The sequence below is a fragment of the Mycteria americana genome, chromosome 1 (genome assembly GCF_035582795.1).
Source record: "Mycteria americana isolate JAX WOST 10 ecotype Jacksonville Zoo and Gardens chromosome 1, USCA_MyAme_1.0, whole genome shotgun sequence".
NCBI lineage: Eukaryota > Metazoa > Chordata > Aves > Ciconiiformes > Ciconiidae > Mycteria > Mycteria americana.
The window spans coordinates 67,064,480-67,085,421 of record NC_134365.1 but is presented as its reverse complement, the minus strand read 5'-3'; the positions used below and the strand labels follow the sequence as shown (position 1 = coordinate 67,085,421).

At 41.4% G+C, this 20,942-nt stretch overlaps 2 protein-coding genes and 1 long non-coding RNA gene across 3 annotated transcripts; 2 read left to right on the top strand and 1 right to left on the bottom strand.

The window, feature by feature from the left end:
• Positions 1-848: 848 nt before the first annotated feature.
• On the bottom strand, positions 849-6,778 carry YARS2 (tyrosyl-tRNA synthetase 2). The gene is made up of 5 exons (XM_075503687.1): positions 5,935-6,778; positions 4,712-4,879; positions 2,571-2,726; positions 2,033-2,203; positions 849-1,571 (listed from the first exon to the last, which is right to left on the bottom strand). The coding sequence occupies exons 1-5, from the start codon at positions 6,741-6,743 to the stop codon at positions 1,412-1,414; spliced, it is 1,464 nt and encodes a 487-aa protein (XP_075359802.1). The 5' UTR covers positions 6,744-6,778; the 3' UTR covers positions 849-1,411.
• LOC142402594 (cytidine and dCMP deaminase domain-containing protein 1-like) lies at positions 3,127-17,762 on the top strand. Its single transcript, XM_075488619.1, has 6 exons — positions 3,127-3,215; positions 13,862-13,948; positions 14,471-14,568; positions 16,977-17,163; positions 17,615-17,676; positions 17,718-17,762. Exons 2-6 carry the CDS (start codon positions 13,939-13,941, stop codon positions 17,760-17,762), a joined length of 402 nt encoding a protein of 133 aa, XP_075344734.1. The 5' UTR covers positions 3,127-3,215; positions 13,862-13,938.
• Positions 17,763-17,911: 149 nt separating this feature from the next.
• Positions 17,912-19,639, top strand: LOC142404712 (uncharacterized). Its single transcript, XR_012773938.1, has 3 exons — positions 17,912-18,007; positions 18,796-18,848; positions 19,546-19,639. It is a non-coding gene; the product is annotated as an uncharacterized LOC142404712 (long non-coding RNA).
• Positions 19,640-20,942: the final 1,303 nt, after the last annotated feature.

The window sequence follows — 20,942 nt, the reverse complement described above, 5'->3', positions numbered from 1 at the left end:
CAAATAATCTTGGCAACCACATGTGGGTTTTGTTGCTCTTCAGGTGACCTGGCTGCGAGTACTGTGGCACCTCTACTGCCAAAGCAACCCAATCCCAAACCCCACCATGGGAAGGGACTTTAGCAAGGTGTTGTACTCCATGTTTATTTGATTCCAGGTGTGTCAGCAGCTGTAGTGCCTAGTAATAAAAAGGGGTGGTGGTGTTTGGAGCAATAAAGCAATACTACCTTCCAACATGGATGGTGCTCTTCTACCAACTCTCCAAGTACATTCTCCCTTTCCTGCTGTCTTTACAAGAAAATGAGGAAGCTGTGATCGCAAATGTTGGCTAGGCCCTAAGCAGTAGTATCGCTGTCTGCTCTTTCATGAAGAAGTGCAGCTTTTGCGCGTTGCCCTATCTGAAGGGTCTGACTTTTTTAATTGCCAAAGCACTATAGCTTCCCTCACATGTTTCCTGGTCCAGATACCCTTGTGCTGCTGTTCACCCACAGCTCCTAGGCACCTACAATTAAACAAGTTTTCATGTACCTGCCTCAAATCTTCTGATATAATATCCTATCTTGCAACTGACTGTAGATCCCAGAGAATTTGTGCCAGGATATACCTTCAATAAAGATTCTAGATAGCACAGATGCATCCACGTAATTGACAGGACTGAAGAAGCAGAGTGAGTGTCACCCACATTGTAAGTCACACTAAGCACACAGAAGGCATAAAAGGGATTCATCAGGCTGATTTGTGCTTTGAAAGGCTCTGTACTCTGTTACATTTCAAAAGGTCAGTTTGCTCTGTATTACCACATTGAGGCTGGAAAGCTTTTTTGCAATGTGCCCCCATACATAACCAATAAGAAGCTTACATATTAGGCCTTAATCATTTTACTCATTTATTGTAAATCTTCTGCAGCTTCCTTCAAAGCAAACCTGTTCAGAAAAAAATGTTGATTGTAGCTTGGTTCTCCTTACCCACTTAGGCAGGTTTCCCCGTTAGGATGAAGTCAAACTGGACAGCAGCATGCATCCTCTGTAAGAAGTACTGGTTTTGAGTATGCTTTTGCTCATCATGCTGTGGATTATGCTGTGGAGGACCTGGCCACTGTTCTCCTCCTACAGCGCAGAAGGTTGTTAAAGGAGGGGAAGAGCATCTCCATCTTTGGACTCTGAAATTAATCTTTTCATCTTCTTGTCCATATCCTCCTATGAATGGTGCTTTGAATAAGGCAGAGTAAAAATCTCTTCAGTGGTATAACTTAGCTGCCTTTATTTGGACTCTGTTGGTGTATTTTGAGAATGAAACTATGGTCTTGGGCAGTCTATGAGCTGCGTAGTAATGCACAGTATAGAAACATCTTCAAGTACATCTTTGAGCAACAGAGTCAAAATATATATTGTTTCAGGGAGATGTTCTGTTGTCACAACTGCAGCCATTTTATAATGTAGTAATTTTTCTTTCCAATCCTAAGCAATGATACTCCATTCTTAAGAATATGCTGTCCGAGAATAAGAACACTCTCAGGATTAGTTACTCGAATCCCATTTATTGAAACTCCACCATCTGTAATTTTTTGGTACCTTAAAAAAAACACAAAAACAACAACTGGTAATTGCAAGAACCAGCTATTTATTGCTAAGTACTGAAAGTTCAGTTAAGGGTTTTTTGGTTGGATCCATACTTGAATAAATTCTAATTCTCTTGCACTTGACTTGCAGTCCAGGTCAAGAGTGACTGAAAGTAACCTTAGCCTCTACCACTCCCATTCTTTCTGAGAGGTATAGAGAAACTTAGGCTGTTGCCTTAGACTGTCCCTTCATCATGTGTAGATTTTGCAGCTATGGTACACAACAGTGCATTATGCTACACTTTCAGTTCAAAATGGAATGAGGCCACCTGCTCCCCTCTTCTTTAATGCTGGTATGTAGATCGCTAGCCTGTTTCTGTTTGATTTGGCTGTCCTAATTGTTTCACTTCTGAAAGTATACCACTACAACCTGTTTACGTGAGGTACTATCAAAGAGCACAAGTGATAACATACCCACTAGGTCCATCTGGAATGGCATTTGCTTTGCGACACAAGTCAAGAACATTCATTCCAGGTTCCAGCATCAGTTCAGCTGAAGAAGCTTGTCTAAAAAGTTCCTGTAACTCTTGGTCAGACATAGCTTCCAATGCCTCCACACTGCTGTAATAAAGGGCCTTAGTACACCTGTGAGAACAAAGATCACTCAAAATCCAGTGCTAGTCCCACCTTCACACAAAGCGCTACTCAACTAGTCAGACTGCCCTCCCCAACTTCCCTCTACTGAGGGTCCACACACTAACAGAAATAAAGGACACCCCAATTTTTTTTTTTATTGTAACCCACTGCACTGCAATTTTTTTTTTATATTGTTAATGTATTTTTTCCCACAGGGAAAGTCTACAGAAATTAGACTTAAGTCTACAGAATTACTACATTTTTCTCTTTTAACAGCTGAGCAACGACTAACTACATGGAAATAGTCCCTGAAAAGCTATGGATAATCACCATTGAATAAATCTGAAAGAAAACTGCTCGGCAGATCAAACTTCACCTCTTAGCAGATTCTAGCCCCTCTCTACCATGAACAAGCTTGGTTACTTCCGCAGCAAGTCGTTTCTGAGGGCCCCATTTTTCAGGTTCTTTAGCATGCATTTCCATGATGTGGTCAATCTCCTCAAGAGGAAGGAAGGTGAAGAGTTTCAGGTACCTACAAGCAAGGAAAAAATTATTTTGTCCATATAGCCATCATTACAGATTTCCTGCCTTTGTCATTCAAACATCATTAACTACACTAAAATGATTCTTAACCAATTTAAGAAGTCTGTATTACAGATATTCTGTCCTTTCAAACAACTCTCTATTTTTGCCCACATGCTTCAGCTTACCAGGATAACTAACGTTTTATTTAATACTCCACTTAGGGTAACATCTTCAGACATAAGATAGTGTCAAATGCTTTTATAAAGCTTGGATTGCAATCAACAACTTGGTTTTCTCTTGAAACATTTACTTTACAGGATATATTGTAATTGTGTGTCAACTAACAAGGTTTTATATTATATTCTTAGTAGTTGCACAATATGCTAATGCAAAATACCACTACCATTCTGTGGTGATCACGGGACAGAAGTATGCTCTGTATTGGCGAGTGAGTAACTCAACGGGAAGATTATTTAGGCTAATCAAGAATTTAAAGGTGCGTATCGAAACATAGTCCATTTTAATGGACTTGCAGTAGTATGAAATGCAGTGTATTAAAAAAGGTACCTTTACTGTTACAAAGTCTGAATGCATGAAACAAAATGTTAAGTACCCCACACTCCCTTCTTATCAGTCTGAAAAGTGTTGTGGATGCAGAACCTAAATTTGAAATACCAGGGCACAAACCTTTGAGAGAGGTAACCGAGTTATAAGACAGGTCATAATATGAAAGGGAAATACATGTCTGAGGTTTACAAAGACTCAGATTTGACAGTAATATTGGAGTTCAAAAAAAGAAGATTTAAAAAAGAACATATAGCAACTTACTAAAATTAATGTAATGCCCTGAATAAAGCTATCAGCTGTTTATTTTCAGCCTTGTAACTGGCACACCAGCATGAAGGCTAGCCATCAATGAAGGAAACCTATCAAATGCTATTTCTTGTATTTTCGCTATCCTTTCATGTTCTCATTATATGAGATTTTAATATTGTATTTTAATATTGTCACACTGGTCAGTAAGAATATGGGTTAGGTGTGGATGACATGGATTCAGAGATAGCACAATGAATCCCAGACCACGTTTTGCTCACTGGAATTGCTCTACCCTAAGTAATGATGATTCAGAATTTTGTTGTTGTCCACGCTACAGCTTTAAGTAGTAGTTGGGCAGTGTAACTGTCTCCTAGGCATGTTTTTATCTAGACCGGTGGTCTCCAGAGTGGGGTGCCAGCACCCCAGGAGATATGCAAGATGATGCACTGGGTTGCAGGAAGCAAATGTTATAATTTCAGGAGTACATTTATATAATCCATAAATACATATCCATGTATTGGGGGTCCATGCTCAAAATCTTTTTTGCCGATAGGGGCGCATGATCAAAAAAATTTGGGGACGCTAATCTAAACAGTTAATACAGTCGTAAATAGGAACTTCTTGGCTCTGTCTTAACAAGGCATTATTTCAATTTGCTTAGGGATATGCAGTTTTTAATGTGATACAGTTCTAGAAGCTGAACTTTATGTGTTTGTTTATAAGCAGTTAAGTAGCTTCTTGCAATTAGAATGTGGTGTTTCTGGATACCTCACACTATGTAAAAACTTGTAGTAATTGGTATTTATTAAACTGCAGCTGCTTATTACTCAGCAGGATAGATTTCACTCGATTCTGTGATGTTACGGTACTGAAACTAACAAGCCTCATCAGATAAAGTCACCCCACTGGCAGAACAAAATGCATTGTGCTTTACTTGTTTATTCATCCACATTCTAATTTTATGATGCATACGCCAGCATATGGAGACAGGTTCCACTATCCGCTATACTTAGGAACCAGTCATGCCTGTTTATTTAATAAATGTACAGTCAGAATTAACGTACATTTCTACAAGGGGCTCGCATTGCACATATCCACATGAAACAGTTACAGAAAACAGTTAGGATCAGGTTTTATAAATAATGACAAAAAGCAAGATGAAGAAAAACTACTTACTTTTCAACTATGTTATCTTGTTGTCTGACAAAAAACTGATATAGCTCAAATGGAGAAGTCTTATCTCTGTTTAGCCAAACTGCATTGCCCGCAGTCTTTCCCAGTTTATCTCCAGTAGTACTGGTAATAAGAGGTACAGTAATTCCAAACACATCTGTTCCTGTCATCCTGAGAAGGAGAAGAGTCGCTACATGTTAAAAAAAAATAAAAATAAAAAAAACACATCTTGGCAAAGTTGAGTAAAACTTAGGCATTCTGTAAGATTCTATCCTTGATATAAAGCAGTTAAATAAGCTGGGGGGGATGGGACAAAAGATGCTAGAACACTGTTTTGTGAAGAGTGCTTTAAGCAAAAAAACCACCTTGAACTTAAAAATTTAAGTTCTTTTGTGTGTAACAAAGAAGTTTACCTACTTCAAATAACTAGTTTCATGAGCAACAGCACTAGCAAATTCAAGTGCTCTGTACGTTTTGTCTTCTGCTCTGAGCACTAACTGAAGCTGCTTGTGTGGCTGGGACACTCGTAAGGCTTTTCTTCCGTGCTGATCCTCTAACGTCTTCTTAACTGTCAAGCACGTACCGCAGTAGAAGCATTGCCATGTACTCACTGCTTTGCTTGCATACTTCTGCGAATTTGGCAAGACTCACACCAAATTTGGTGGATGAGCAAAAGCTCATCACCATCATCATCAGGTTTCATTTAATTTCTGAGAGAAGAAACGCAACCGTCTTTACCAATATACCACAACTGCCTCTACTTCGGTGTGATCGCGCTAGAACGCGCTTGCCAGCAGAAGACGTGTCTCGATGTTGTCCCACGTTTCAGGCTATCTGATTTCGGTTCTTGGGCGAACGCCCTCGCTAAAACACGAACGCATCCCTTTTGTAAAAAGTCGTTAACGTTTCACGGAAGAGACTTAAAACCGTGGCCAAAACGCACGCGTGTGCCAGGCTCACGGTCAGGACAACTCCTTCTCCTTCTCAAATCCCAGAGTTTTGCCTAACGCAACTCTCCGAGGAGGGACTTCTGCTCCCGGTGCTCTAGGGACCGCCAACGCCAAGCCGCACAGAGCTAGGGCCCCTCAGGCCACACAGGCTTACCCTACGCCCTGGCCGCGCACCGCCTCCGGGGCGGCCCCCCCGGCTAGAGAGGCGGGCCACGCCTCGCCCGCCGGAGGGGCCCCGCGGTGCCCGCCCGCCGCCCGCCCCCGGCCCCGGCGTACTTGGTGACGAGCTCGTAGCCGGACATGATGTTGCCCATCTGGTCGGCGCCCCCCAGCTGGATGCGGCAGCCGTGGCGCTGGTGGAGGTGGAGGAAGTCGTAGGCCTGCAGCGCCGGGTAGAGGAACTCGGCCAGGCTCATGCCCTCGGGGCTGCGCAGCCGCGCCTGGCAGCTCTGCCGGCTCAGCAGCGTGCCCATGCGGAGCCGGCCGCCGGCCCCGCCGAGGAAGTCGAGCAGCGGCTGCCGGCCCAGCCAGCAGGCGTTGTCCAGCAGCTCGGCCTGCCCCAGCCGCCGGCCGCCCGCCGCCCAGAAGAGCTCCCGGTGGTTCTCGAACAGCCGCCGCAGGCCGGCCCGCAGCCCCCGCGCGTGCGCCCGCACCCGCTCCGCCGACAGCGGCTCCCGCGCGTGCTGCCGGCCGCTGGGGTCCCCCAGGCGCGCCGTGGCCCCGCCCACCACGGCGATGACGTTGTGGCCGGCGCGCTGGAAGTGGAGCAGCGCCATGACGGCCAGCAGGTGCCCGACGTGCAGCGAGTCGGCCGTGGGGTCGAAGCCGCAGTAGGCGGTGAGGGGCGGGCGGCCCGGCTCCAGCAGCCCCGGCAGCTGCTCCTCCGCGCTCTGCGCCGGGAACACCTCCTGGAAGAGGCCGCGCTCGCACTGCGCCGCCAGCAGCCCCCCGGCGCCCCGGGCCCGCCGCGGCTGCTCGTGGGCTCGCCGCCGGAGCGGGAGCGGGAGCGGCGGCGGGGCGCGGGGTGGGCCGCCCCACAGCCCCGCCGCCCGGCCGCACCGCCGCCGCAGCGCGGGCGCCGCCATCTTGCCCGGGGGCCGCTGGGATGGGGGCGGGGCCGCGAGGCGGTGGCAGCGGGAGGGCCGGGGCGGGGCTGCACCCTCCTCCCGGCGCCGGGGCCGTCCTCTGCTCCGCCTCCTCGCGTCCCCGGGGCCGTCCTCTCCTCCGCCTCCTTCCCGGCGCCGGGGCCGTCCCCGCGGGCCGGGCGGGGTTAAGGCGCCGTGGGTGCGGTTTCAGTGAAGTCGGGGGAAGGCTTTGAGGGTCGGCGGGTTGAGGGCTGCAGGCCTGTGCCTTGGCAGGTGCTTGTCCTTTGGGATGTTAAAGACGATGCCGGCAGAAACGCGGTGTGTTGGCTCCTCCTTGAGTGTTTTCCAACCCGAACTACCGGGATTTCAAACTGCTCTCAGGCTAAAATACTTGCGTTGGAAATCAGGCCTTCAGCTTTGACACAGCTTGCATGAAAAACAGGACACTGCTGTTAACACCCATGGCTTGCTTTTATGATATTGGGCCCATACAGTGATGTTTTTATTACCATAGTCAGCTCCTTCCCCATTTCATCGGTTAGCAGAAATGGAATTGTTTTTGTAAGCTGCTGAAGACTGAAAATTTAAAAACTGTTAGGACCTCCGTTTCCAAGAAGGTCTGTTTCAGGATGTATTTTTCTCACGATAATCTTCGGTTTGGCACCAATATAAGCACAAGGAGTTAAGTCTGAGAGAGGCAACTTTTGGGTACTGTTATGCGTGCTTTGAAATAATTTGTGCAGAACACAGAGATATACGCTGTAGTTTTAAACAGCCTGAAGTGTCATGATGTATGCATGACATGTCATGAATACAGAGGAAGTAATTTTAACTTCGTGCTTTGGATCCAGGGATGGTAGTTCTCCGATCTAAGAACTGCGACTGTAGTGAAGTCAAAGTGCCAGCTGCTTTTGAAATCAGTTTTGGTGAACAGTGAGAGCTTTTAGTAGTGCTGTCAAAATCACTACATTTCTGGTTGGAAGTCATTGATGCCTCTCTCCCTTTTACATCCGACATCTAAGAAGTATGTTTTCAGCAAGGTGGAGCCGTCCATGCGTGAACTGGTGCCTAGGCTTTAACTCCCAAAGTTCAGTCAACAGTCTCTTGTGAAGATATATTCTGACTTGGAAAGTTTTGAAATGCTGCATACAGCCAATGAATTCCGTTTACTTAAGAAAGTCCTGCAAGTGATAACTGGCTCTGTAATGTCATGTGAAAATTCCACAGTGTTAATTTGTTTTTTGAAACGTTATGACTTTTTTTGTTTAAGTGTCACAAAAATTTTCATTTTGGTAATGTCTGAGTGCCAAGAAATGAACTTGATTTGTAATCCTTAATGCAAGTCTTTAAGAATCCATGCTGTACCAATCCTGTTATTAAATAAACAGATAATACACAAAATTAATTATCCCGGAAATAAAGTCTGGAACTGACTGGTAGTTCAGGTGGCAGGACTTACACGCTCTTACAAGTTAATAGTATAACTATACCTATATCTGTACAGCCTTACCTATGTTTGCACTTGCCCTTGTGCAATGCTACGTTGTTAGTTCTTGTATGGTTGCCCAAGTAATGGTGTGGACAGGCTGCTAGTGGCTATTAATGCTTGGCAAACAACCTGTTGTCTGGAATTGAACTAAAAATACGTAAAATGCTACCGTTAGTGCCTGCACTGAAAGAAATTGTGGGGAAACGATGGAAAAAAGCCTACTGAAGGCAGCAACTGAAAAATTCCCAGATTATCATTATGGCTGATAGTTTACAAAGGTCTTCTAGTTCACCTTATTTAATTTAAACCAGGAATACTTTTGTCATCGATGCACAAATTTCAGCTAACTTGAATTAACTTGCTATCCAGTGAAACACACAATCATGGGGGAGAATAACCACTGTAGCTAAGTTTAGATTAGTAAATGTTTGACATGAATACCTGACCTATGTGTGGTCCTACTGTAAATAAAACATAGTATCTCTATGTGAACAGAGCTTGCCAGTAAATTACTTGGGTTTTTTAGTAGTCATTTCAAATTTCCCTTAGTGGACTAGATGGGTACGGGGGGCGTCTGGGTGCTTCAAACTGTCTTCTGCAGTAAACGTAACAAAACTGATGTAAAGCTTGCCTTACCCTATGCTTTATGGAGGACTGACTTTGAAAGATGCCGGATTGGTGATTGCAGGCTCGGGTCCCTGCTTTATGCAATACAGCAGGGGAAACAACTTGCCAGTCTGTTGTGCCCCTGCTGGCAACTGGAATTGCATTCTCTTGAGTATTTTTTTTCCACAGGGAAATCCTTTAGCTGGGAGAGCGATTGCTAGCTAGTGTTTTCTGTAGATACGGAAGATCTCAAATGCATCTGCTTTTTAACTTGTTGCCAGTTAAGACTCTGTAAACTCTGTGCTTTGAGGTGAGAGCTAGCTAATAAATACTTCAGAGTTTAAGAGAAAAACAGAGTAGACCACCTGAAGATGCTTTTATGCCCAGTGACACTGTTTAAAGTTTGTTAGGGAAGGTGCTTTCATGCCCCGATAGCTCCCTTTTAGTTTACTTGCTGCACTCCCTTTCACCCTCTCCCTCTCCCTTGCTAGCTGCCACAATAATGTTGAATTCAAGTCCTCCAGTTTTTGCTCTCCCTAGATGCTGCCGGACAAATGTTCTTGTTGTGTTGTGGTTTTTTTTAAATGCCTGCCCCAAATAATTCCTTTTCTTCTTGCACTTGCAAATCACCCACTTGTAGACATGTTAAATACTTTAATATTAGTTGCTACTTGTTTACATTTGAACAAGCTCTGTCTCTGATTACCTGAACATACCTGGTTTGGGGTATATGAGAAACGAGACCAGGCCAAGCAAGAATACTGGATTTTTTGGTCACCCTCGATTCTCGGCCTACGTGTTCAAACGCTCGGTTGTGATACCCTGTATGGTCATGAAAAGTAGTGGTTGTGTCCAGCTGTTTCTTTGGAAAGAGCCAGGGAAGGGTTTGGATTGCTAGGAGTTGGTCCAACAGAAGCACGGACTGAATTTCGTGGAGTCCGTGGATCTTATTAAAAACCTTGTATGCAAAGAATTTAATTCCCTTTTTTATTTTGTATTTGTAAAAATAAATAAAAGGCTTTTGATACTTGATCAAAGTGGGAACTAATGCTTTTAAAAAACAAAAGCTGAAACTTGTGGATGTACGTGTATCTGCAGCATTTGGAGATGAAGGAAAAAAGGCAGGAGAGAGATCAGACACGACCATGACTTGCTCTGCTCCTAGGAGTTTATTTCCTGCAACCAGAAAGTAACTGTCAAATGGGATCTGTTGTATTTCTCTGGAGGCTTACATGGGTGTGTCCTGGTATATTTTGTTCCCAGGTGCATGTTTTTGTCTTGCTGTAAATGCTTCTGCCATTTAAGGAACCAGGTGGCTGTACTGAGTGGATGAACTTAACTTTCCTTTCCCTTCTTCTACCCTTCTCAGGTCAAAGTTGCAATTTGCCTCCACATGCTTTCTCCAGGATAGTGCCGATCATTACTGCAGCTTAAGGCAGCGTAACATCAACACAAACTGGTTCTGAGAGCTAGCAGGATCTGTAGAGCTTTTTTTTAAAGGTAGGAATGACTCAACTACCTTTTATTTTTCTTTATGTAACAGAGATTAGGATAGAGCGATCTCCTTATCAGGCAGATAAGTGGGATCTAGAAACTGAAATTACTACTACTAACTCCATGTGGTGAGCTACTGAAAGTGCTACCATGTTACAGTTTAATAACATGAAGAAATGGTGATGTATAAGCAGCAAGCCACTTCCATTTATTACTATTGAAATCTCAATTGATGGTGCCCATAAAGCCAACATCAGGTTCATCACATCAGGTTGATCAACATCAAATAAAATAAACAAATCAACCTGCCTAAAAAGCCAACAGAAACTCCGCACCCAACTATAGAATATCTGGATTCCTGAGACTTACTAACACTTCCTCTAATTTCGCCATTCTCCTCCTAGGCTGGGTGGTTTTAAACCAGCTGAAATACCATGACCTCTTCTAACAGCCTAAGAGATGGTGATGAGTTAGCACATTCAGGCAGCCAAGATTAAGGCCTCTCCCCTTGTGGCTGCTGTGACTGCAAAACTGTATTGTCTAGGAGGTTCGTGGGCTAGGCAATGAGTCTCCTTGGCCCAAGAGCGAGGATTACCCTAAACCTTGAAAACAGCCCTGCAGCCGAGGCCCAAAGCAATCACTCACCTCCTAAATCAGACTGAGGGTTTCCCATGTGTTTGCACTGGGGCAGGGAGGGTCACTTTAATAAAAAAGGTCTGAGCCAGCCAGTGACATTACTGTATTCTAAGGCAATTAACCAGTTCTAAGTAATTCAAATATGGGCTTGTACTACAAATAATCTTGGCAACCACATGTGGGTTTTGTTGCTCTTCAGGTGACCTGGCTGCGAGTACTGTGGCACCTCTACTGCCAAAGCAACCCAATCCCAAACCCCACCATGGGAAGGGACTTTAGCAAGGTGTTGTACTCCATGTTTATTTGATTCCAGGTGTGTCAGCAGCTGTAGTGCCTAGTAATAAAAAGGGGTGGTGGTGTTTGGAGCAATAAAGCAATACTACCTTCCAACGTGGATGGTGCTCTTCTACCAGCTCTCCAAGTACATTCTCCCTTTCCTGCTGTCTTTACAAGAAAATGAGGAAGCTGTGATCGCAAATGTTGGCTAGGCCCTAAGCAGTAGTATCGCTGTCTGCTCTTTCATGAAGAAGTGCAGCTTTTGCGCGTTGCCCTATCTGAAGGGTCTGACTTTTTTAATTGCCAAAGCACTATAGCTTCCCTCACATGTTTCCTGGTCCAGATACCCTTGTGCTGCTGTTCACCCACAACCCATCAATGAAGGATACCTGTCAAATGTTATTTCTCATATTTTCGCTATCCTTTCATGTTCTCATTATATGAGATTTTAATATTGTCACACTGGTCAGTACAATATGAGTTACGTGTGGTTGACGTGGATTCAGAGATAGTACAATGAATCCCAGACCAGGTTTTGCTCACTGGAATTGCTCTACCCTAAGTAATGATGATTCAGAATTTTGTTGTTGTCCGCGCTACAGCTTTAAGTAGTAGTTGGGCAGTGTAACTGTCTCCTAGGCATGTTTTTATCTAGACCAGTGGTCTCCAAAGTGGGGTGCCAGCACCCCAGGACGTATGCAAGATGATGCACTGGGTTGCAGGAAGCAAATTTTAGAACTTCAGGAGTACATTTATATAATCCATAAATACATATCCATGTATCGGGGGTGCATGCTCAAAATCTTTTTTGCCGATAGGGGCGCATGATCAAAAAAATTTGGGGACGCTAATCTAAACAGTTAATACAGTCGTAAATAGGAACTTCTTGGCTCTGTCTTAACAAGGCATTATTTCAATTTGCTTAGGGATATGCAGTTTTAATGTGATGCAGTTCTAGAGGATATTAAAGAAATGTAGACAGAAACATGATGTGTTGGCTCCTCCTTCAGTTTTTTCCAACTCGAGATACTGGGATCTCAAACTGCTTTCAAGCTAAAATACTTGTGTTGGAAATCAGGCCTTCAGCTTTGAGTAGGGCATCTGGTAGAATGGATACCAGATGCTTAAATTAGTAACACTGCGGCTTTAGAACTTAAAAACTCCAGAATTTATAAACGTTAAAAGTCTGAGCCTGTTTTAAACACTGTCTTGGTGGGATTTAATAGGAAATTGGATTCAATGTCTTCGGATGTCTTTTACTTGCCCATGAACTTCCTCGTTCTTCCCAGTTGTATTGTTAGTTGAAGTAAATCACTTCTGCTGCCATGGCAGCATGGAGAGAGGGCTTGCACCAGTCACCTGCCACTTTGAGGAACTGCCAGTCCAAGAAAAACAACAGTCATGTTGTTATTTTTCTAGCATTTTCCAGAACTGTCACTCCTCGGTTTGACTGACTTCCTGCTTCAGTTTTACAAAACAACGAGTCTACTTCAATTTAGTGAAGGTAGTAAAAGATAGTGAGAAACTCTGGAAATCCCATCTGCTTGGTATGCTTTGATGCTTCCCTAAAGCACTGTAGCAGGAGGAAGTCAGGAGTCATTAAGTAAAAATAAAAAACCATGTGAACAGCATGTTTATAATAAGTCTTTTAGAGGAATTATATTGTTTTTATAGCAAGCCCTTCCAATCTTGGACCGTCCTGCTTTGTATATTGATTACATAGGTAAGTATTGGCGACTGAGTATTTGAGAGGTGAATATACATCATAAAATAGGAGGTATTTAGATTGTCCAATTACTCTTGAGTTCACACAGCCCAGAGAAGATGTTTTATCAGAGATTTGAACAGTGCTAAATAACAATACCGATACAAATCTATCTTTTAATTCATCACTTTAAGTTAGGGGGAGAGCATTTACATGTGTGTGGTGGTCATAGGTCAACATCTAGTTGTCCTGGTCAACTTGTCTAATTCACCAAACTGATCTCCACATGACATACAAATATTGACAGGGTGGGTCCAAGGTGATGTCAAAGGCGAAACGGAGTGTACATGACTGTGACTCACAGGAGAGAGAGAAGATATAAAAGCATTAGTTTTGCTACTTGAAAGCTATTATTTTTGAAGACTTCTTGCTAACAGACCTGCGGGTAAGTGAAGTATGGGATCGTTCTGTTATATCACATTGGGGATAAACATGATGGAAGAAAATCAGGTTTTGGTAGAAAATAATGAAAGAAGAAAAAAAAAATCCAGTAAGCATCAGTGAGCTAATCCTAAAGTGATGAGGTATTTATCAATGGGAAATACTTAATGCTTGCACTAATGGTGTTTTACAAGAAAAGGTGCTGTGAAGTCCTTTGTCATTGAACTGGTAGTTGCATACTTAATAGGGATGGTATAAATTGTTTTTGTTTTTCTGAAGATTTATTGTGCTGTCAGAAAGAAAGGGGATTGGCAATACGAGATGCAAGATTTTCCTTTATGTTTTGTTTGCATTTATGTGGGGTGAAGGGTGTTTATTCTTTTTAAAACACGAATAAACACAAACAAGTTACATGTTCATATATACATATATACACACACACATGTACACGTATATTCTCTTTTACTACAGTGCTTTGCTTCAAAAGTAAGTTGAAAGGAAGACCTTTTTTTTTTCTTCAGAAGAGGAGACCTTCTGGAGCTGAGGACATGGAGGATGGTTTGTATCTCTTTGCTCCGGTTAATCACCTCAATGTAGTCAACTGAAACGGGGCCATCTCTTCAGCTTCAGGAAATAATACAAAAACAAGGCATCGGAACTGAAGTTTCACTAATTCTTTGTAGATAGAATGAGCAGCAAGAGTTTAACTACAGCACAGAGCTTCTCTTTGAGTATTAGTTTCTGTGGGGTTTATTGGATTTGTTATTTGCATGGTGGTAATGCTTTATGGCTGTTAACCAGCTCGGTGTTGCTTAGCAATAAGCGGTGCGCTCCTTTCCAAGGCAATGCCAGCACAAACCTTTCTCCGTCTCACTTCAGTGTATCTTCTGACGGTTAATCTGTATGTGCAATATATAAACAAATACACGTCTTCTATATTTCTATGTTTTCCTTTACCCAAATACTCTGCCTTCATTCCCCGTATTACCAGAAGTGCAGCAATCAACAGTGTGTTTTCTGTAGCATGAACCTATTTGAATTTGCCTACTAATTATGACCTCTTTATTTGGACCTGTTCAGGGAGTGATCCACGCATACGCTTAGAAAAGAAAGATTTGTGTATGTTTCTAGCTCGTCTTATGGAGGAGTCTCCAGAGTGTCATGCCCCATCTGACCAGGTACGTCACAGGCTATCATTGGTAGGAAACATTTTTGCTGCTTATTTTACTGAGAATTATCCTTTAAAATATCTAATGACATCCATCAAACAAAACATTTATGACATAAACCTCTGTTGTGTGATTGCCGCTTCTGTGGTAGAGTGAATCTGATGAGTTAGGTGGTCCATTCTAGTCTTGTGTTTTAGAAGTTGCTGGTCATAATCAATGCTATATTGTCATATGTATTGTCAATGTCATAATCAAAGCAATTTTGTTGTTGTTTGTTTTTTTTTTTTAAACCTCTAAGGTTCCTTCCCTAGATTCTCCAGTGTGCTCGCATTTTTCTTAGAGTAGGACAAAAACCTGATGTGACACTCCTTCAGATCGAGTAACTACAGCCTTGCAGTTCCTGTAAACATCTATCATACGTGGAGGTCAATAGTAACGTTGTGTTAGTGGTCTGTCGAACTGTAGTTCACATTAGTCTCCTGACTCTTTTGTGCCTAACAGATGTTTCTATATTGTATTTGCTTGTTCAGTTTCTGTTTCCAAAGCAGGATCTTGCTTTGCTTGGTTTTGGTTTCCTCTTGTTGCTCTGCAGCCTTTTCTGTATTCTTGTTTGCTCTTCTTTCTGGTTGTGTAAGGTAACCATGCCTCCTTTGATTTTCTTCCTACGACTTTATATATACCCTTTTTTTTTTGCTTTTGTATCCCTGGCTAGTGGAAGCGTCTGTATTTTTTTCGGTAATTTAGTTTTTCTAATTTTATCTGTACATGCTATACCATTCCTTTATGCTCATTCTTCATATTGCCTTTACTTCCTTTCTTTTTTCTGATTCTGGTTTTGGTAAAGATCTGTTGGTACAACCATAGTGGTCTCATGGTGTTACTGACTTTTCCTTTACATCAGGATATTTTACTCCTGTTTCTCTTCTACTAAGTCAGACTCTCACAGTCCTTGGATTATTTTTCCAAGAAACTCCCTAACAGTTCCTTAAATTTGCTGATATATGTCTTTCTGAAATCATTATCATCATTCTATTCTTACAACATCCTTTCCTGTGTATCACATCATCATAATTTTTATTGGAATTACTTTCCATTTTCAGGTTTATCGTCATTTCTTCTGTGTTAGAATCAAATGTAAAATATCTGCTTTCTCATTCATTGCTGTAATGAAAATAGGCTACAGCATGTTTCCAGAGCTGCAGGTGTGTCCTGAACGTATTACTTTTCTGGCTGCTATCTCCAATAGTTAGTCTACCATTATCAAGAGGTCCTTGAATGCATCAGATGATTGCTTAAAGGATTAAAAAAAAAAAGGCATTTCATCCTTTTACCTTTTGGTCAGGTGGTCAGTAATAGATCTCTGTTGGTAATCACTGATACTACTTTCTTCACTCTTGCTTTGCTTAATGCTATTATTTCTTTGAGAAATTTACAGAAATACATGTTTACAGTCTTTTTGAAGGATGTTAGTGGATCCCAAACTGCTGTTCTTTTCTGAAAAATGGCACAAGGTATTCAGTTCTCATGCAGACATCCATCCGTGGGGGCAGGCAGAGGGGTCCTGTGTTCAGTGAAACGTTCCCTGTAGGTGTTACTGAACTTCAGAACAGTTGAATCCGTAGATGATCACCTAGAATAGATTATTCCAACTACTTCTGTGACAGAGAAGACAAAAACTGTTATCTAAGTAAGAACTGAATGATCTGATCTAATTTTGAAGTTGGCCCTGCTTTGAGCAGGGCGGTGGATTAGGTAACCTCCAGGTTTCCACTTCAAATCTAAGTTACTCTGTGATTCTAATTTGTTACCGTGTAGTGCATCTACTAGCCTTGTAGGGGGGCTGTATCCAGCGACAGTATAATTTACTTTTTGCACTATTGTAGCAACAGTGGGCAATAGAATACCTGCCATTACATGAATGTACAGCAGATTTAAAGAACCTGGACACTCATTATAAACTTTAATACCATTGTCATTTTTTTTTTCCCCTACCACAGCTAATATAGTGTTTATAAAGAACCCATATATATACACACACACACACATATATATATATATATATATGTATATGTATATTCTCGGAGAAATTTGGCTAAAAGAAAAAATACTTTTGAGAGTGTTTTAGAAATCTATAGTTTGATCTTTCTGATTGATTCCAGTTTTGGTTTCATTTGTCTTTTAATTGGAGCAGCACTGGATTTCTTGAGAACTCATGCACAGAAAAAAATCAATTCATACTAAATTTACATTAACTTTTCATAAAGAGAAGTTGTGATCTAAAGATTGTGGGACTAAAGAGCAGTTATACATAAACAATGTGGCAAAACCTATAGTGTATTTTTGAATTTGTATAAAGCATGCATGTTTGTAAAATCAAATCTGCTGTGAAAAATAAGTTTTCTTTTTTTTCTCTTCAGTTCAATAAGACTGGGATTGTAATATGCGAATCGGACAAAGTACACAAAATAGTAGCTATGAGTTTCTCCAAATCTGGGTTGCATGCTGTACAGCAAATCATTCGGTATCTTCCCTCTTCTTTGCGTGACTGCACTGTGTATTTGTCCAGGAAACCATGCACAATGTGTACCACATTCCTCATTCAAGGTATATAATATACTTTTAATCAATCTGTGTTAACTGCAGTACTACCTGAATAAGAAGTTCATAAATGATGCCGCTAAGCATCATGTCTAGAAAAATATTGTACCTGGCTCAGTCCAGTAAATCCCTCCTTAGTCAAGTAGTCCTTTTTTGTGCAGATGGTCTCTTAGAAATAAGCGCGACTGGTTCCTTGGGAAAGGATTGGCAAACCGTGGGAGGTCATTTATGAAAGTGAAGTGCCCATTGTTGCAGTAGTTCTGTATTCAATTCAGATCCCATTGCAATGGGAGTGGTTTGAACTCTGTGAGTAACTCTATAGGCTTTGGACTCTAGTGTGTCCACAGAATTGCAATGCAACAGAAAATTGGCCCACTGTTTTAAACAAAACTCATGTGAATTGAATGTCCCACCCAACTGTATGGCACTTTAAGTGACTTTCAGCGTTTGTCTCTAGGTTCAGTTTCTTCAGTCTATTACTGGCCAGTGGCTCCTGAAAAAAAGGGAGAAGATTCAGTGGTTAGGGAAGATATTCAACAAGCTGACCATATCTTTCTTAGAAGTCATATAAGGAGCAGCATGCTCTTACCCATGACAAGCTTTGAAACTGTGAAAAAGATTGCAAAAAAAATACGATGCAAAGGCAATTTTCACTTGCTCGATGGTCAAACTGAAGACCTTGAAGAATATTATTCACTCTTTAACATACGCAGCAGTGTCAAGCGGATGGAAAATGCTTTACGTTGCTATGATTTTTTACTGAAGTGCTCCCAACTTGAGAAAAGAGAACCTGAGGAAAATGTTCATCGACATGCTTTGCAGCTTTGTTATTTTTTAGCAGCAAGATCTGGTAAGTTATGATGAAAGTATATAAAGAATAGTAACCCAATATAAAGAATGGTTTCCTGTATATTTATTTTTTATTGTTGTTGGTGATTCATTCAGCTACAGCAAAGAGTAAGTATTTCACAACATATGTGGGCATCAGAGAAATTGGCACGCTTTCCTAACATAACTGCTAAAATATTTTTCATTAATGTATTTCCTACACTGATGTTGAATATTATTGTTTATAATGTTTGTTGCAATACTGAACTTAAACCTAAAGCAGAAGATGGAAACATGTTACAGAAATACAGAAAATAATATTTTATCACTTAACCCATTTTGGGGGGAGGGAACAATATTTTTTATATGTATATATATGTATGTCTATAAAATTAAACATTCTCAGTATATTGTTAATGCATCTAGGTGGACTTACAGCAAATCACATCACTGGAAGATCTTATAACCTTTTATATTCTGTTATCAGGATTTTGTATCAAGTTAATCCTCTGCAATTACTAATCAAAGAGTAAATGTACCTTGAGTTAGATTTTAAGTTGTGTTCTTCTGAAATCTGACATTTGCTGTACTTGATAGTAGCTATGCCTCATTGTGTTACTGTGTGTAGGTGTCTGCCTAGAATTGGATAATGTAGATGCGTGGATGGATTTTTTTCAACATATAAGCAGTCACTTATGGCTTGCATTTCTACATCATTAAAGCAATACATGTTAATCTGTAAAATATGTTTTTAAGTATGAAGGAAGTATGTTTTTTAAGGGACATAAAAATCTTTCTCTCTTCTAAAAGATGATCCAAACCGAGGTGTGGGGTGTGTTCTTTACAGTCAGGATGGATATTTTGTAAGTAGATTGAATTCTCCAACACTTGTAAAATTTCTAGTCAGTGCTCCAAGGGGTGCGGTTTATTTGACCTGGCGTGGACATGTGCAGCATAGATGCCTGCTTCTGAGCTATTGGCCCTGGCTCCCCTTCATAGCTGGTGCACATACAGAGTGTCATTCATCCCAGTCCAGAATCTGGAATAGGCTAGGTGGACCTGGTTTTCTCCCTTGAATATGAAGGGAGTCTAGGGTGACTAGTTCAGGTGTAGACATGTAAAGAAGTTAAGGGAGATGAATTTCCCTCATGAACACAATCTCCCATAATAAATATGCTAATAGTAATGATAATATTGTATCATTTAACTTTACAAAAATAATCCCTGAGGCCCACTAAAAAGGAGCATCCTAAGTTTCTTGCAAAGGTAGAGAGATAAAAAGATGGTGATGAAATTGATGGAGAGCAATGACCTCACTGGATGCAAAAGCAAAATTAGCTCTTGACTGTGTTAAAAGGGATAACATGATGGGGTGGTAAGATGCTCGTGTAAAAATCTGATATAAATAGCCATAAAAGCAGTTGTATGTATCTAGAAATATATAGACAGCATATATTTAGGATTTGAAGCTGTATTAGTATATGGTTAAAATGTTGCTCATGTTTGGGAAGGGTCTGTTAGATATTGATTATTTTATTTCTTTTGGGTTTTTTTTGGCAGTTTGGGGCAGGTTATAATGGATACCCCATTGGCATATTATATGCAAACTTTCCCTGGATGGGGAGAAAAAAACAAAAGGCTGGACCTGCAAAACGGGAATTTGTTCTCCATGCTGAAGCAAATGTTCTCCTATACAGGTTATTGTCACAAATCTGGTAATGGAGCGACTTTGCAGGCATTCTTTATGACAACAGATGTGAATAGTGTGTAGTGTGAACAAGTCAGTGACCGACCATGGATTTTCTCTTTGACCTTTCCATCTGTTCTTCACCCGTTAATCCAGTTTCAAATCTATAAAACCATATGGCTCAGAATAATAGCACTTTTATATACACAGAAGTAGAGGAAGCAAAAAAGATCAGATATTTGAAGGGAAAATCAAGATGAAACAGGAAACTTGGAGGAGGAGATAGAGAATAATCTAATTAGAAGTAACAGTCTTCAATGAAAATACTAAATTTATTTTAAAGAAATGCAAACATTATGTTTAGTTTTAGCTTTGCAGAAGATGAACTAATTGTGCATATACCTGTATTTCTCAGATCAAAGCCCAAAATAGAAGAGAGTGATGTTCTGTACTGCATCAAACCTCCCTGTTGTGACTGTCAGAAGCTTTTGAAGGATGTGAAAATCAAGACAATTCATTGTGTAAAAGAATCGTCTGAAAAAAGTGATGAAGTATGCTTATGTAATATTATTTATTTATTGCCATAATGTAATTATATGTTTGGGGGCAGGGGGGTCAGTTTATTTATAGTTGACTTACAGACAAACACATCAGTTCTTACGCTTCTGTATAGGAGAGGAACTATAGCAGATCCTCACTTACGAGATGCTTCATTCTTCGTATTCATATACAGCTGAAATTTTATGGCTTGCTTTCTGCCTTGGAAATCTTCACACTCAGATACTTCTAAAGTCAGGAAAGGAACAAGTTACACATTTTAGGATCTTGCACTGGGAAAGCCCAGCCTCCTGTTTAGATATATCTATCTATACGGCAGAGCTCTGGAGTGCTCCATGATTTTGCATCTGAATGCTTATTCTGGCTGTGCCTGAACTCTCATGATGGTGAGACCTGGCTATATGGTTGCTATATGCAGGAAACCTGGGCATAAATGCTGAGGGTGGCATGCTTCATTAAGACCTCCACTATGAAGGAGTACCTCTCTCCTGCATTGCACGCACTTAACTTTTAATCCCTCAGGGTAAATGCAACAGTCTTCTTTCTAAGTCTCACATTCTCATATTTGAAGTGTCTGATGAGCTTGGGTTCACTGTTTACAGGTCCATGCCAAACAAGGTGTTTTTGGCTCCATCACAAGATATAGCCCTCCATTTAGTGGAAAGGACAAGTATTTTCTGAGTTTGCAAAAGAGTATTATTCCTTTCAGGGA

Bases quoted from the DNA above. Each gene is read 5' to 3' on its own strand.
- LOC142402594 (XM_075488619.1), top strand. The intron at 17,164-17,614 runs GTATATAATATA...GTTTGTCTCTAG, and splicing joins TACCACATTCCTCATTCAAG to GTTCAGTTTCTTCAGTCTAT. The intron at 17,677-17,717 runs GTTAGGGAAGAT...TATCTTTCTTAG, and splicing joins AAAAGGGAGAAGATTCAGTG to AAGTCATATAAGGAGCAGCA.
- YARS2 (XM_075503687.1), bottom strand. From the start codon at position 6,743: ATGGCGGCGCCCGCGCTGCGGCGGCGGTGCGGCCGGGCGGCGGGGCTG. The intron at 2,727-4,711 runs GTAAGTAGTTTT...CCTTGCTTGTAG, and splicing joins CAAGATAACATAGTTGAAAA to GTACCTGAAACTCTTCACCT. The intron at 1,572-2,032 runs GTATGTTATCAC...GTTTTTTTTAAG, and splicing joins ATTCCAGATGGACCTAGTGG to GTACCAAAAAATTACAGATG.